Source organism: Pararge aegeria, chromosome 5 (assembly GCF_905163445.1).
Source record: "Pararge aegeria chromosome 5, ilParAegt1.1, whole genome shotgun sequence".
In the NCBI taxonomy this organism is placed as follows: domain Eukaryota; kingdom Metazoa; phylum Arthropoda; class Insecta; order Lepidoptera; family Nymphalidae; genus Pararge; species Pararge aegeria.
This window is the reverse complement of record NC_053184.1, coordinates 19,356,162-19,374,352: the sequence shown is the minus strand read 5'-3', so window position 1 is coordinate 19,374,352 and position 18,191 is coordinate 19,356,162. Positions and strand designations below refer to the sequence as shown.

At 35.4% G+C, this 18,191-nt stretch overlaps 1 protein-coding gene across 1 annotated transcript; it reads left to right on the top strand.

Moving 5' to 3' along the window:
- Positions 1–9,528: 9,528 nt before the first annotated feature.
- Positions 9,529–17,950, top strand: LOC120623799 (organic cation transporter protein-like). The gene is made up of 8 exons (XM_039890047.1): positions 9,529–9,724; positions 10,416–10,748; positions 11,985–12,183; positions 12,602–12,702; positions 13,432–13,583; positions 14,546–15,148; positions 16,175–16,356; positions 17,588–17,950. Exons 2-8 carry the CDS (start codon positions 10,579–10,581, stop codon positions 17,780–17,782), a joined length of 1,602 nt encoding a protein of 533 aa, XP_039745981.1. The 5' UTR covers positions 9,529–9,724; positions 10,416–10,578; the 3' UTR covers positions 17,783–17,950.
- The last annotated feature ends 241 nt before the right edge of the window (positions 17,951–18,191 follow it).

Below are 18,191 nucleotides of genomic sequence, written 5' to 3'. Positions count from 1 at the left end.
TAGACTACCATTTCCCGGCAGGCTGCGTTCTCGATAACAATTGTCGCAAGCTCTCTAATTAGTGAATCCTGTAATAAGAGACTTTTCATTTACAATGTTTTGCCGCCCGACGGGTAATTGCGCAACTTTGCGTAGGTAATACAACACCTACACATTTGCAAGCGTTTGACGTCAGCGACCTCTTTTGACTGAGTTATTAATGACAGCTTCAATTTGACACTATTTGAAGGGCACATGTGACAAATGAGTGACGCTGTGACTAATAATTAGAATTTTTTGGTTTTTAGAAGTTCTAATTTTAGTTCCTTGGCCTCAGCGTGCCTAAATGGCGTCTATCAAAGATAAAATAATATTAAAGGTCTGCGTTTGGCGGCCACACTGACACAGGGGAATTTAAATTGGTTAAGTGCCATTAAATTGACAAGTTTGTTTAAAACTTGTCAATTTTATTTTATTTTAATTTTTAAGGTTTAAATTTTGGCTTGGGTTTATTTTGTTATTCTTATATGTTTGAATTCTGGTCTGATGAGAGTTTTTAGGGATGGCTAGGTGTATTGGATTTTATGTCTGGGAGGCTTTGGCCTTGGCTAGTTACCACCCTACCCTTACGCTAAGCGATTTAGAATTTCAGTGCGATGTCGCGTAGAAACCTATTAGGGGTATGACTATCATACTCCCTAATAGGTTAGCCCGCTACCATATTAGACTGCATCGTCACTTGCACTTGCAGTCAAGGGCTAATTAGCAGATAAATAAAATAAAAACATTTATGTGAATCAAACAAACTTTTTCAGTTGTGAGAATCGAACCCACAGCCTAGATTCAGAAAGCAGGGTTTCTGCACTCTGTGCCAATCGGACGTCAAACCATCAAATTGGAAACCATCGCCTCTACACAGAACAACAATTCATAGGTCATGCAAGGACTTGCTACAAAATGCCGCCCTTGTCTGTAAACCTGAGGCGTGGAGCTTCATTTGTCTGTAATTACGCCACCACGTACTTCAGACTGGAACACAGTCTTTACTTTCCCTGGACGAGCTCTATCTTAACAAGCTCTTACTGTGATCCATATGTTTCATAAGTAAAATAGAAAAATAGATCAGCTTTTGTTGCCACAATTGCAATCGATATAGCTTTTATAAGTATTGCGAATGTAAGTTGCCCGATTTTACTATAATATTTGGCAACAAAATTATTTGTGTAAGAATTGCTGGATTCTCTATTACGTTAGGTTCTAATAATAGGTATTTTTACTCATAATGTTGGCGTATTTATAATCTTTTTTCACCTCACCGAACTTCCTAAAATACACTCAACGCACATTTTGCTTCGGCGATGCCTCAAATGTTGACTGCGCGGCGCACAGTTGCTAAATTAATTAGCAATTGTGCGTCTTGAAGTATGAGCATTAAACAAATTAAACATTCTTACATATTCAACGTAACGTTCGACTAAGCGGCGCGTCTTTGTCGGTAGGGTGGTAACTAGCCACGACCAAAGCCTCCCACTAGACCAGGCCAGAGAAAATTCAGAAATTATAAATTCCCAAACTGCAGACACACAACACAAGCTACGCTTACTTTGGGGCTAAAAAAACTAAAATTAGCATTAGGTGGGTCATCATCTTGGCCCGCCAATAACTCCTAAAAATACACACAACTATTAAAGAGTTTCCGCCTCAATAAGAAATGGACAGTTATAGTAGAACCATGTGAAAAATTAATAACAAAAATACGCGACCGCTATTTTTCTCCATACGCCCCTCATTAGCGACCTGCTGCGTTTCGAGGATTCTGTGGACATTTCAGAGCATAAAAGCTGTCTTTGAGCCTTAAAACGAGCATTCATCTGTACAAGCGACTCTTTGTTTTTCCCCGTGGCCATATGCGTGATTTTTTGCGGTCTTCCACTCTTATTTTGTAGACCGACCAAACTGGTTATTCAGGTCAAATCAAACTATATCTAACGGGTAATGCGATCTCTAAGTTACAGGCTATTGAATCCGCTTTGCTGGGCATAGGCACCTAGAAGGGGCAGTTTTAGGGCATTGACCTACCGCTATATGCTGCTCAAAATTGGGAGGGTAGGCTCAAACGACCATTATCACAAATAAACAAATAAACGTGCACTGCAAGGCACGTGGATTAATACCACCTAACCTAACTTCGGGCTTGTATTGAGAATTCTTTAACAGACTTTCACAGTCATCATCATCATAATATCGACCGATTACCGGCCCACTACAGGGCACGGGTCTCCGCCCACAATGAGAAGGGGTTAAGGCCGTAGTCCACCACGCTGGCCCAGTGCGGATTGGTAACTCCACATCCCTTTGAGAACATTATGTAAAACTCTCAGGCATGCAGGTTTTCTTACGATTTTTTTCTTCACCGTCGAAGCAAGTGATATTTTTAATTACTTAAAACGCACATAACTTAGGATAGTTAGAGGTGCGCGCTGGGATTTGAGCTCTACCATCACAGTATCAAACAATTTTTGGCCCGATCCGCGAATTCGAACTCCGACCCCGTTGTTGAGCATGCTGATAGAGCGAAGCAGTTCTGCTTACAAAAAGTTCTCTGCCTCACAGAATTATAACAGTTCTAAATGTCAATGTGAGATGGTGATAACAAAAGAACTCCCTACTCAGTTTGTTGTAGGCTTATTCGTTTAGAACCCCACTAGCTTTATTTTCAAATTTACCAATGTACTTATCTCCATCATATCACTACCGTATACACATTTTTTGTGTAATTTATGAGGCCTATTTGAATAAAGAAATATTTGTCTTTGAGTTTGACTTTGACTTTCTGCCCTTATCGTAAGGAAGTAGGTTATAGTCTGTAGTTAGGTATAAACATCATTATGAAACCTGTAATCATGTAATTCCGAGTGTGTAATTATTTGGAGACTGGTGCGGTTCATCTCATATCCAATAATGTCTTAGTTTCTAGTTTCCGATTTGATAGAGTGACACACATACTTTTAAAATGACAAGTAATTTTGTTTCTCTGGTGATGGCTTTTATGCTAACTTAAAGTAGGTTTAAAGACATTTATAAAAAGACCTAAGTCACTTACATAGGAAACTTAATTTTCTATAATAAATTAATACACTTCGCCATTAGACTAAACTAAATTCAATTTTACTATTATCTACCCATTCAATGTATTCGTCTTTAAATTTATTGGTATTATTTAATATATAAGAAGCTAATTTAATTTTGAACACGTTGAATTAGTTTACATTTTTTATAAGTATAGGTATTTTATTATAAAATTTGAAACCTTCAAAGGTAAGGGATTTTTTACCATAATTTTTTCTAGTTCTACGTAAGCTAAGGAAACTGGCTCGTTGAGTTTTATTTTTCTTTTTTGTGAAAGTGATATTAGTGTGGATTGTTTTGTTTATTGACTTTCTAATAAAGATGTTATTATCAACGAATTAGTTTGGCCATCCAAAGGGGCAATGCTGCCAGCATCTTGGGAACTGTGCCTCGCTGCGGTGGTTTCGAGGACGTTTTAGATTTTATTTAGTTTTTAAATAGTTTATTTTAGGTTATATTTATAATTTTGTATATTATATAAAATAAAAAGGTAAATATAAAGATGTACGTGCTATATATATATATATTATAATAATAACACAGCGGGCGACGCAATGGTTTGCTCAGTTAGATACTGGAGTAGACAGCGCATAGCATTATTGCCATTGCAAAGCATCTGACTGAGTTTGCAGCCATTTGCCATATTGTTAAATAGTAAAGTGGTAATAATTTAGTTCAAGAACTTGTATTAACAATAGAGTATGGCAATAAAGGTTTATTAATATTATCTGTTAGGTAAGGTTTCTACGCCGCATCGTATTGCAACGCTAAATTGCTTGGTGGCACATCGTTGGTTGAAGGCGGTAACTCTATCCCGGGTTCCTAGGAGGTGGAGTTTTGGAATTTATCATTTTTTTATTTTCTCAGCTCTTATCTGGCAGGAGGCTTTGATTGTGGCTGGTTACTGTCCTAGCGGCAAAGTTGTATAAAAAGTATTAATAGCCGTAAAAGAAGATAAATTTGGTTTACTGAAAGACCACCTTTCTTCCCAGCCTCTAACTTTTCAGTGCTATGTGCGCTTTAAGAAATTAAATCACGCTATATCACTTTACGGTGACAACAAACATCGTGAGGAAACCTGTACACCTGTGTGTTTTCCATAGTGTTCTCAAGAGTGTCTTAAACCAGTGTGAAACAAGCGGCCCAAGACCGTGGAATTTGTAACCCCCTACAAAAGACCTATGTCCAGCTGTGGACTTCAATTGGTTGAAATTATGATGATGACGATATCACTCGTTTTGAGGTCGCATCAGCGACAGCCTGAACACTTTACACTCTGACGAAAGACAGGGCTTCTTGGAAGCAGGTGGCTTCACTTTTAGCCTTCTCAAGATAGAAAAATTCTAATCATTGTAAACTGTAAGATCATGTTGAAAAAGAGCAATCTGCGAAGTTAGTTGCCGACTTTTTCTCGGTACCTACCTATTTTAGTCTACCTTCCGAAACGGTCGTAGATCGTCTTCCGTAGGTCGTCTCTATAAACAAACTGACTTGACGTTTTAAAAGTGCTTATTAACTAGGCCTATTGGACATAAATTACATTAAATACATTAATTTGATCAGTGCCCTGTTAGGGTCATTGAAGGGGTTGATAATGATATCATATTTGTGCCGCAAAGTGATGTAGCGTTCGAGTAATTTGATGTAAGGGGCTGTCATAGTCCTAACAAGTTAATCCGCTACCATCTTAGTATGCGTCATTACTTACTTCCCCAGGTGAGATAGCAGTAAAGAGCAAATATGTTGTAATAAAATGTTAAAGCCATTTTAAATAAATGTTAATAGTAAATAGATAAATATACTACGACAATACACACATCGCCATCTAGCCCCAAAGTAAGCGTAGCTTGTGTCTTATAGGTACTTAGATGACTGATGAATATTTTTATGAATAATATACACAAATACTTACACAAATAATAGAGAAGAATGAAACGGATACTAAAAAACATTCATGTTCATAAAACAAAAATTTTCCAGTTGTGGGAATCGAACCCACAGCATTGGAGAAAGAAAGGTCACTGCGCGCTACTCCAATCGGCCGTCAAAATGTTGTGCGTCCTAGGCGTCCGTGTGTCGCAATTATTACTGTACCGAGTAGGTAATTAGGTGAATCCAGACAGAGGCTCCGTCTCACAATGGCTTTGATTAGTAGATTACTAGGTGCGGCTGCGGCGCTTACGGAACCTATCTCATGCTCAACCTCAATTGAGCTCTACCTATCTATCTCCCGATTCACTGCGGATTGCTGCTGGCTGAGATGTATCTATTGTTGCTCGTAATTTACACCCTTGACACAAATCAGCGTGAGATGGAGCAGTATATTGAGTTTGTATTGTTTATCATGCAAGCTAGTTATTCTAAATGGGTCAGGCAGCGATCGGTAAAGTCGGAGGTTCAAATCCTGCCAGTTCCGATTTTTTTTGGAGTTATACTTCTTTGGCGCGTTACGAAATAAATGAAAGTAATTTTTACCCTGAAGTTAGCTATAAGGTTAAAAATCTAAAATCTACTATCTCAGTTGTAATATTGTAATACCGCTTATGACTACACTATGGCAACGACTTCGCATTTCGCAACATACGGTTATCGAAGTTTCTGAGGGTAGATCTTTAATAATTTATATGTATACCTTAATAATAATTTTAATATAAATGATTGCTAATCAAGTAATATATGATTTCTCTTTAAGTGAATATGTAAATTATTCTTTAAGAGAAATAAATGATTCTTTAACCTGATAAGGTTTGACAGTGTACACTATTAATTGTCAAAGTCTGCGGGCTCATTCCGGTGATTGAATTGATTAAATTGTAGAAAAATCTCAATGTTAAGTGAAAGTTGGTTGTCCGATAAACTGTTTAATATGTACTGTTTGTGTTAGTTTTAGTTTTATTTGTTCTTTTGTACAATTTTTTTTTTTTTTTTTTTATTTTTAAATTTTTTATTAAAACTTCGCTCCTGTTACAGTAATAATTGCGGCCATTTGCCATATTGTTAATATTAATAGTTAAAAATCTTGTATACAATAGTGTATGGCAATAAAGGATTTATATTATTATTATAATGAGTTTTCCAAATTGAATTATGTTTATTTTGGCCATTTCTTCAATTACGAAGAATTTTTTTTTGTGATATTTAAATAAACTTTATTTCACTAGATAATGTATTCTAATAACACTTTCAATGTATTTAATTCCTTTTTTTCTATTGTTCGTGTTGTGTAGTGTATCTTTTTCTGCAAAAGTAGAATAAGGCGAAAGATAAAATATTTGAAAAGATTCTTGTTACGCCAAAGAAGTATAACTTCTAACGCGTGAACATAAGTACACACACGTTTTTTTTTTTGCATTGGAAGGAGATAGGACGATATTTATTCAATTAGGTAACTGTCATAATATAATGTGAGTTTACCTACTGAGTGCAACCAGTGGCGTGCATACAGCCGTATGCACAGAGTATGCACAATCGGACAGATAATATAAAATTAAAAAAATCAAGTATGTCTGTTACCGGAAGTAGAGTCACTATTCTGTTTGCAGTGACTTAGCAGTACATCCGATCGGAAGGCAGATTCTACCGAGAAGAACCTTGCAAGAAAATCAACAGTTGCTCTTTTCCAACATCATTCCACAATTTAATAATCATTGTTCTATCTGGTGTGAGGTGAAAGCGGAGCGGCTTGCTTCCAAGTATAGTAACCTCGATGTATTAAATATATTTTTGTACATTCTTTAATCTTATGTAAAGGTAAATCTAATATTACCTTCGGTATCATTTTATTAAAGCGTATACTCAGCCCCACATAATTCATCTTTCTTGAACCGTTCTTTCACTATTCAGGCTGTTAATCTTTGGAATACCTCTTTGGAATATTTCTCGTATTATCGATCTAGTCAATTAGTATTTTAAAAAAACTTGTTAAAGATCATTTTTCGTCTGAATCTTCTGAACCTTGCCCATTATATGGTCAAATTCTAATTCTAATTTCTTTATTCATGTAGGTAGTATTCTTTTTTTTTTGTTACCACCATCTCACAGTAAATTTATTTAGCTATGAAGCTAGAGCAATTCACACTCAAGCTTTTTTATCGTTTAAGTAATCCTTAATATTGGAATAGGATTTTTCTGTAAGCTTACGTTTTATATAAACTTTGAACTTATTGAGAGACCACTCAAAGATTTCATTTGGTAACTTGTTTTAAAATAATATACAATTGCCCTTGAATGAATTTGCAATTTTTATATTTATATTGTTCCAGTCCATATTTCATGCCTATTCCCTTCTGTTTCGTTTGGAAATTGACAATATTGTTTATATTTATGTATTCTTTTATAGGTATATATACAAATATGTATGTATGTTTATGTCACTATTTGCTTGGAAGAGATCGCTATGTAGCGATAAGGCCGCCAAATTGTATACTTCGTGTTAAATTTTTATTTACAATTTTTCTGTATATTTACGTGGTGTACAATAAAAGTGTATTCATTCTTTCATCATTCATCTCAGCTCTCATCACTGCGCTCAGGAGACCGACAATACTTTTGACGTTACTTTGCGGTAGTTAACGATATACAACAAACATCATTATTATCGGCCTATTAACGTCCCGCGGCTGGGAAAAAGCAGTCTCTCTTATAAAAGCGAGACCCACCCCTTGCTGATCAAAAGCTGATTTGGCGGGCACATGTGAACCAGTTGTATTGACATGAAATTGCAAAAATTTATTTAATTCGCAGGAAATCGATTGACACGTGTATGTGTGCGCGAATGAGCGGCTGTGTGAAATATTGTTTTAATTTTATCTAGGACTAACTTTATTATTGTGTTACCGTAGCCCTTGAAAAACCGGCTTTCTGAGTCCAATGCCGTGGGATCGATTTCCACAACTGGAAAAGATTTGTGTGATGAACATGAATGTTTTTCAGTATCTGGGTGTTTAGGTGTTTATATGTCTATTATTAATATTTTTTGTATATTATTCTCAATAATATTCACAGTCATCTAAGTACTCATAATACAAGCTACGGTTACTTTGGGGCTAGATGGTGTATTGTCGTATTTTATAAATTATTATTTTTATTGAAATGTTTATGAATACTTTTAGAGAAATAACTTTACAGAGTATTATATAGTAAATTGGATACAAGGAAAAGTTTTTTTTATAATTATAAATAAAGTAAATACGTAGGGTGGGCCAACGTGGGCTCAGTACCCCTTTGAAGCTTGCCTTGTATATTAACGACCATGCCATAGGATGCTGGCCATCAGAGTTCACTTATCTTATTAATGTCTCATATACAGCCGGAAACAAACGATCTTAGTGTTAGGCACGTAACGTAGGGTCACCAACCTGACCTGAAATTTTACGGTATAATTGAAAAAGAAGATAATGAAATTGAAAAAATAGTTTTAAACTCTAAAAGTCTGTTTTACCCCTCTGACCAGTATCAGGTAGTCTTAACGTACGTTTTGTAACTTAAAGTGTCAAGAGAAATTCAAATTAATTTTTTTTTAATTTATTTCAAGTAGGCCTACTATAAAAGCACTTTTAAAACGTTAAGTCCGACTGTTTTTAATGACTTTACCACCGGTTTTTGAAGGCCAATTACATCGAGGAAAAGCTGGCAAGAAACTCAGCAGTTTCTCTTTTCCAACATCGATATTTTACAATCCTTTTTTTATCTTGCAGTAGACGGCGGAGGTGACTTTTTCCAGTAACAAAGACAAAAGTGACTCAGAAAGAAAGAAAGTATTCTTTATGGTTCACCAAGAAACAAACAATGTAAAAAAAAATGACGCTTTGAATTACATTTGTACAATTATTGACTTTATAGCTAAGGAGCGATTTTCAGTAGGCTAACTAGAAATAAGCTATTCCACATTTAAGACAAGGTGGTGAAACATGTCTTAAGTTTTAGATCTATGTACCTTTTGTTGGTTGTATGTTTTGTTTAAGTTAATTACCTTATTTATGACTTCTCTCTATGTTGTATCACAACTCTATATAGAGTTCATTATTAATGCTATTAACTTGAAATTAGATTTAATGTAAATGTAGTTTAGCTTGCAAAGTGAAAAACTTTGTACGGGTTGGCGTATAAGTTATAGGAAAATGAAATATATGTATCTGACTGCTACAGTTTTTTTAGTAGTAACATACTTACTTAATTATTTATTGACTGTATCAGCTTTATTTAGAAATGAGCAATAACTTACTGACTATAATAATTATTGTTTCCAGATCATAATATTGCAAGTTAACGAAAATGTTGTTTCCCAACGACTTCGCGGTTTTTTGATCAAACAAGTGGCTGTCAGGACTATTCCAGTACTTATTAAGACATGGAGACACTACTTCAGAGCTATCTTTTAGAAATAACACAGTACTTGTAGTGAGCAACTGTCGAGTGATTATTTGGACAGGACTTGTTGAAAGTCACTGTACTGTACTGTAGTACTGTTTTAACCGGATCGATATATGTGTTAATACTATGTTTAAAGTTAACGTGGTCTTAGAAAATGTTTGTTGAGGGACAAGACTGCCAACTTAAGTAATTAAGTGTTGTTTTAGTAAGAAGTATTGTGTAGTTTTAGTAGCAGTGTGGGTGGGTGAGTACTACAGTTATAAAAATGGTTTTCCTTAACAGATAATCCTCAATGGCCTTAATTTTTACCAACTTCAAATTAGTAGGTTATCAATTTAATACGGTATTTTTAAAATTTGAAACATAACACAACAGAGAGAAGGATGGAACTCCTCTAATGTTTAAAATCATAATATAAAACATGTAAATGAAAACTGAAATAGTACTTCACAGGGTTTAGAGGTACATTATTTACTATCCTGAGACGTATTCTGTGAGAACGAAACGCTTATTGTTTTTGAGTAAACAGTTGCCATAGTTTTTACTGAAAGAAATCAGATACAGCCCTGACATCACATGACGTATTAAAATCGAGTGACTCCTGTCACTTTATTAGGTACGTGTCGCGTAGCGTAGGTACTATGTCGCGTCTTTTATCTGCAATAGGGTTGTTATAAGAAAACACTTAAATAATTTGACTTAGTTTGTACAGATAAATAAATATGCTTCTTTTGATTTAATATTTGCCCTTCGATAGTATTTCGTAATTGGTTTACACGTTGTGTAGTATCGACCAGTGTTTAAAAGTTATTGAAAAATGTGAAAATTACGACAAGATGAAAATGGTTGAATTTATAACAAATCCTGCCGCTGCTAGAAGTAAGATGACACTGATTTTTTTCCAAAAATGAACGATTGTTGATTCTTTGTTTTAGAAAGGGTCAGAGGATCTGTTAGATTTATCCAGAGCTTCAGAGACATGCATGGAACAAAATTAAAATCAGAACAAAAGAATTCGAAACTTAAACGGTTTTAGTACTATCTCGTGATAATATTGTGATGAATATTGCGGGAGAAAAATAATATACCGCCAGAAAAATGGTTGCTAATTCTAATGAGAACAGCGTGCATTTGGACGAGGTGTTGAAGAAGTTTGGTGCGTTCAACCGGTACAACATTCGGGCCGTATTGTTGATAAGCTTCGTGTTTTTCACTAATAATATGCATTGTATCAACTATATCATCGTTGCTGAAGAAACGCCATACAGGTTATGTATTCTTTTGAGTATCGTACGAAACTGATGCATGTTCACCAATATCATCACCCATTACGGCCTCCTCTCAGAGTGAGAAGGGTTTAGGCCGTAGGTCACCACGCTGGCCAAGTGCGAATTGGTAGACTTCAGAAGCCTTTTGAAAACATTATGGTGGACTCTTTGCTACATAGGTTTCCTCACGATATTTTCCTTCAGCATTAAAGTGAGAGATATTTTAATTGCTTTTAAATTAAGGACCCACATCTCAACTCGAATTTGGTCGCCCCAAACAGGAGACAGAAGCCCTAACCAATATGCTATACCGCTCTGGTCAGACTGGAAAGAGTTTACTGTCTCTATTCATCATCGCAAATTAGCGAATTCCTCACCGTCCCATTATCTCGCACAGTGTCGACATAATTAACAACATATAGACACCGTGTAAACGACTAGTAATGAAGCATCAAAAACCACTCCACTTTAGAAGTGTTTCTCAACAAGGCGGTTAGTCACTTCGCTCGATTTTGCAGTTGACGGCAATTATTTTACCCCTAATGTTCTAAACGTTTACCACTATATGGGGAAAATGGAAAAAGTTTGTGAGCTAGCAACATTACGCAGGTGTTAAGTGAGACGGGCACTGCTATTAGACACAATGCACTGCATGCAATAATGGCTGAATGAGAGTTCTGCATGTTTTTAATTCTGTGTGACATGCGCTCGAGCCCGATACAACTCTAACTGTCTGCACTACACAGACTTTTGACAGAACCTCCTATTTGTGACATATAGAACCTTAACTGCCCAATAAGCGTAAAAAACCAATAAAATTAATTCCAAAAGAAGCTTCATTTTATTACATTCCTAAAAAGTAATTAAGTGTTGTAAAGACTTGGTATATGCAGATGATTGAATATGCTACGCCAGTTACTTTTAATGTGCGAAAATTATATTACTTGTTATAAATGTTATTACATTATATTCAAATATATTTTGTCAAAAGGTACATTTAGCATGCAAATCCTAGTGTGTAAGGTTTTAATTTATATGCTAGAGTAATTAAATATGTTTGTGTGCATGTGTGTGTGTGTAGGGGTGTGAGTGTCTGTGCGAATAAACCAATCTACTTGATTCTCGGCATAATGTTAGATGGAAGGACGGAGAGTAATATAGGCTATTTTTGGACCTGGAATTCCCAAACATCGTCCTTTACCGCGGTTAAGAACGAAATATATTTTAAATTTGCAGATGTAAAATAGATAAATGCGAGTCAGAGAGCAATGTGTTCCAACAACCGTGGTATAATTTCACCGCACCGCTCGACTCCAGAGGTTGTAATCGGTACAGTGAAATCAACGAGGAATGTTCAGAAACCGGCTTCAATACTTCACTTGTTGAAACATGTGATGACTGGGTTTACAAGAGAGATGACAGTTTTGTTGCTGAGGTAATTTGATAAGTTGAATAAATGAAAAAGAACCATCGCCTTTAAATAAAGCATTACTTCATAGGGCATCCAAGGAGCACGTCCTGCAACTTGCCACCCTATGTCCATTAATTCAAGGCGTAGGTGTTAACCCTCATGTGCCTGTTATTTTTTTTAACGACAATACACACATCGCCATCTAGCCCTAAAGTAAGCGTAGCTTGGTTATGGGTACTAAGATGACTGATGATTGCGTGAATTAAGTTAAGACTTCTGACTACTCTAGCGAAATAGATGGCGCCACAAAGATCCTGCATCGCCACAAAGATCCCGAGCACTAACTCCCGCTTGGAAGGAGATCTTCTTATTAGTTTAGCACATCACCTTAGCTCCCGTACAAATGTACCGCTTATTTTAATCCATTGTTTGGAATTTTCAGTTCAAATTGGCATGCCAGGATTGGAAGCGGACATTTGTTGGCACTGTTCATAGCATTGGGATGATGAGTGGTCTTCTGTTCCAAGGGCAACTGTCTGATAAGTACGTTAATAGGAGTTAAATATTTTCGAAGCTATAATTCAAGCATGGAAAAATCATAATATATTACCTAAATCTTACAAATAATTTAAGCACAGACAAATCAATATATAACCTAAATCATACAGAAACAATGAAAAGATTGCTTATATTGTTTAACGTACATTTTCATACAAATTTCTACCTACAAGTTTACCCTTAAGGTCCCCCTAAGGGATAAACTAGAAGCTACCTAAGTTACCCAGCCAAATGATGATAATGAAGATACATAATTGCCTTGTACACACGTACACAAATCGCCATCTAGCTACTAAGATGACTGATGAATATTTTTATAACTAGTAATGGTTATAACATATAGACCCAGACCCACCCAAACATTCATGTTCATCACACAAATATTTTTCAGTTGTGGGAATCGAATCCACGGCCTTGAACTTAGAAAGCAGGCGCGTTGTGCACTGCGTCAATCAGCCGTCAAAGTTAATTATAAAAATCAAAAAAAGCCTTTTGACATCCATTGGATTTGATTCTTACGTCAGTTAAAGTCTTATTCAATTCAAAATAGATTCGAAAACTTAAAAAAAAAAAACTTTTTTCGTTATTCTACCTAATAAAATTCCTAAAAAATACTGTCCACTGAAACTCTTTTTAAACAACTTAAAAAAGAACGTTTTCAATTCATCGGAATCTTTTTTATTTACAGTAAATAATTGTTTTTCTATTTTTTAGGATAGGTCGCAAAGCAGCAGTCATTATCGGGGGCGTAGCAGCCCTTGTATTTGGAGTCGCTAAGAGTTTTGCTAATTCATATGTGGTTTATATAATACTAGAATGGTTCGAAGCTACATTTGGGGATAATTGTTCACCTGCTTTTATAATGGGTAAGAGAATAATTTAATCCATATTAAAAATATTTTAATGTATAATGCGAAAGTGTATTTATTTGTTAATAATAATAATAAATTAATTCTCAAGAATGTAGGTACATAAAGATCTAGTCACTTTCAAAACAACCTAGTTCCTATATTCTACCATTCGGTGTATGAATATTAACTTAACTTAAATATTAATAGTTTTACAATTTTGAAATATTTAATTTAAACTTTAAGCACAAGAATAAGTCAATTTATTAACTAAAGTAAATGCAATTTCTTTTTTAATTCAATAAAGATTAAATTATTTTACAATATATTAAGCTAAGAAAGTAAAATTGAGTAAGTATATAAGGTAAAATTAGAATAAAAAAAATTAAAAAAACAATTGTAACATTAGTAAAAATTTGCGTGTAGTGTACGTGTAGTGAATCTCTTACTTAATTGTCATTATTTATTTTTATATTTTTGTTCTATTTCTCGAATAGAACAAAAATATTTTATTTTGGTAACCAAGAAATATAAAAAACAATCGAGGTAGACAGTTTCGAAGGTGAGAAGACGAATTGAAAGCATCAGCAGGGAAAAAATGGACTAGGAAAGCTTTAAACAGAAAAAAAGTGGAAAAGAATGGGGGAGGCCTCTGCCAACGATGGGCAAACAGACTAAGTTGTCTCGGTCTTCGGTCATGTCTCGGTGTCTTTAGACTCACCAGAGTCGTTAATATTAGTGTTAAACAAAAAAAACTGTGTCTAAATAAAGGCTTTATTATTATTATTATGCCCGAAGCAACTAAACGACAGGATTTTTGGCATAGAGTCAGTTCAAAATACGCGGACTAACATAGAAAAAAACGTTTCACACGGGAATTCTAAAAATTGGTAATAAACTGTTTCTTCGTACGTTCGTCTTTTAATTTATAAAAGAGTAACATTCAGGTTTTGTTTCGAACTTAGTTTTATTTGTTATAGGGGTGGAACTAATGCACGGCGACTACAGACTGCATCAGCAAATATTTTTTTGCTTCGTCGCTACTCTCGGTGGCGTCGCGTTCGCCGTAGCAGCTTATTTAGTTCCCTACTGGAGACACTTCGTCCGGGTGATTTATGCGCCGGCCCTCCTTTTCATATTATACTACTTTATCATGGACGAGAGCGTGCGATGGTTGCTGAGCAAAGGAAAAAGGGAGGATGCGACAAATTTGTTATTAAAAATGGCTAAAGTAAACAAAATTGCATTGGATGAGAAAACGATAGTCAATATAAAATGCGAAGAAAACAAGGTCGAGAGCTCTGCCCTAAGGGAGACATTCCGTTCCAAGATAGTGATTAAGAGATTTTTAATATGCCTGGTATGGTGGACATCTTGTACGTTCATTGCCTTCGGGTTGATAGTTAACGTTGGCTTTCTAGCTGGCAATAAGTATTTGAATATTGGAATAATGTCGTTATCTGATATACCGGCGAGTATAGCTATGGTTTTTATTTTGAAACGATATAAGAGGAAGAAGCCCCTACTCATATCTTTTATTTCGGCTGGATTGCTGTGCCTTGTACAGCCGTTTGTACCTAAACGTAAGTGGAGCTTCTATTTTTGAATGATTAATGTGCATGGAGATTAAAAATGCTTTGTACTCAACTCAAATGTTCAACCCGAAAGTTATCAGTTCAAAACCCACTCGTTGTCGTGCTACAATATATGTCTATATATCTGTATATCGCGTGTAACATAACACAATACCACTTGCTTCAACGGTGAAGGAAAACAACGCGATGAAGCCTGCATATCTGAGAGTTCTCCATAATGTTATCTGGCTTAACCCCTTTTCATTGTGGGAGGAGACGCGTGCCTTGTAGTGGGCCGGTAATGGGTTTTTGTGCTTATGATGATGACCCCCAACTCCCCAAACCCAACGTGCTATACCTCCAAACAAATCACGTGCCTCGGAAAGCACGTTAAGCTGTCGGTCCTGTGCCTTATCTCTTCCCGGTCGCGTCGGAGCTGCTTTCCCATCGGACTATGAGAGTGAGTCAATAGAGAGTGAACCTATTTAGGAGAACACACTTGTGCGCTTATAATTTCTTCCGCGTACTTGGTAAATGTCTCTGGAGATTGAACACCGTGGCTGGTTATATTTGATAACCCGGACACTAAAAAAAAATCATTTTCATCACCAGAATCGAACCCACAGCCTAGAAAGCAGGGTCACTGCCCAGTGCGCCAATCGGCCGTCAATAATAAATAAAAAATATCTTAGCCTGGGAAATGGGAAAAAGACACAGAGAGAAGACAGAGAGGAATAATTAAGTGTTATTTATATTAAGGGTCTCAGCAAGGTGCAGAATGATAAGATGTTAACATTATTTTATTTTTTATTGTTACATTGCTATTATTAACTATGCTCAGACGATTTGTGACCCAAGCTCCTTAACTTATGTTTTATAAGTAATTCCCATAGAAAGCGTGATAAAAAATGTATCGCATCACGATTCAATGCGATACGGCCGCTTGTTTGTTAGCTGGACTACTATTGCTATCCCGCGGGTATGCCTACGTTACAAACAGAAAAAATATTGGCTAAAATTGATGTTTATTTACAGAATATGTATGGATGTCAACAGGGATATACTTTCTTGGCAGATTTGTATCAACGTTCACTTTCACTACAGTCTACGTTTACACGTCCGAGTTGTTTCCAACTTATTCCAGGAATTCCATGCACGCCTTGTGCTCTGCTATTGGAAGGATTGGTTCTATTTTAGCACCAATGACACCATTATTGGTAATATATTTTTAGTATTCTATAGCTATATCAACGTTTACCACAATTTTCATTGAGTATATTTATAACATTTTTAAAATAGAATAGCTAGAATGTGGTTCTTTTGTTAATAAAATTACTTGCGTCCCTTACGTCATGGATGTTCAACTGATTGAATTGTATGCATTTATTTTATGAATTTAATTTAAATTCATGAATTTAGTACTTAACCGCAAACACCCAAAATTTCTTTCGAGATTGACCACCGTGGCTCAAATAGGGTTGACAATCCAGATGCACTTAGCAAATTCTCGTTAGCTGTGCGAGTGCCTGGTAAAACGGTACGATTGGTTACATACGCACTATGCTCGAAATGCTCCAACATTTCGCGCGCTCTCATTTCTTAATAATATGATTGCTCAGCACCAACAAATTGACATATTCAATATAAGTTTAGCTAAGTTCCTAAATTATATTCAGACAAGTTAACTTACGACAACACGACAAGTTAACTTTGAGATGTCTCTCAATAAGTTCAAAGTTTATATAAAACAGACTAATACTTACAGAAAAATCCTATTTTAATATTAAGGATTATTTAAACGATATAAAAGCTTGGGTTTGAATTGCTCTAGTTTCATAGCTTAATTTAAATTTACTGGGTGATAACAAAAAAATAAATTTACCCGGCTAAGTTTGTTGTGGCTCTTCTTAGACCAGGGCGCGTTTGGAACCCTCGTAGCTTTAGATTTAAGTCGGCGAACGAAATTATCACAATTATGTAAACAAATATGTATGATTGCTTCATAAGTGCCTGTGATAGGCCTACATGAATAAAGAAATTTTGAATTTGAATTTGAATTTATATGTTTGTAATGTACATCTGTAACTGACTTAGTATACGTTTTGGCTAGCTGTAAGTATACTAAGGATATAAATAAATAAATCAGTGAAGGCAACTGCATGTTTTAAAGTTTACTGATTTTTTTAGTTTCTGTTTTTTTTTATTATTTTAGTCTGCTTGAAGCAATTGCTTTAAGTCTGGTGTCACTGAAATTATTTTATTATAATTACGGCAACTGCATGTTTTAAAGTTTACTGATTTTTTTAGTTTCTGTTTTTTTTATTATTTTAGTCTGCTTAAAGCAATTGCTTTAAGTCTGGTGTCACTGAAATTATTTTATTATAATTACGGAACAGTACGTTGCATATTGCCACACACTTGATTGATTCTTTTATACCTTCATTACAGACTGTGTACATGGAAAGTCTACCAACATTGCTATTCGGCGGTATATCCGTGTTAGCCGGATTAACGACGATGCTGGTACCAGACTTGGCGAATGAACCACTGCCTGACAACGTCCAGCAAGCGGAGAATATCGGCACTTATCAATTGACAATAACAACTAATAAAGAAGTTGAAGAGAACTGCAAAACTTTATAGAACATCTTAATATCCTTCGCGATTATTAACGCAAGAATTAAGACAGAAATATCTTAAAGATATCTATGGATAGGTTCTGTTAAGAAAGGATCACAACAGGAACATGTTGCTAGTGGATTTTATAAGTTAAAACTTCACCAGAATCCAAAATAAATACACTTATGTCTCTTGCTGGCTTTCCTTTAACTTGATTACCAAATATTTTTTGGCTGACAAGTGATGATGAGCGATAAGATATAACTGTCCATCGGTAATCATCGTTTAGCGTATACAACGTGTAAATGAAAACCGAAGTATTACTTCACATGCTTCAGAGGTAAATTATTTACTGTCTCAGACCCTTGTGTGTGAAACCGTGCCATAGTTTTTACTGAAATAAATCAGATACAGCACATCGTCACATGCAAAA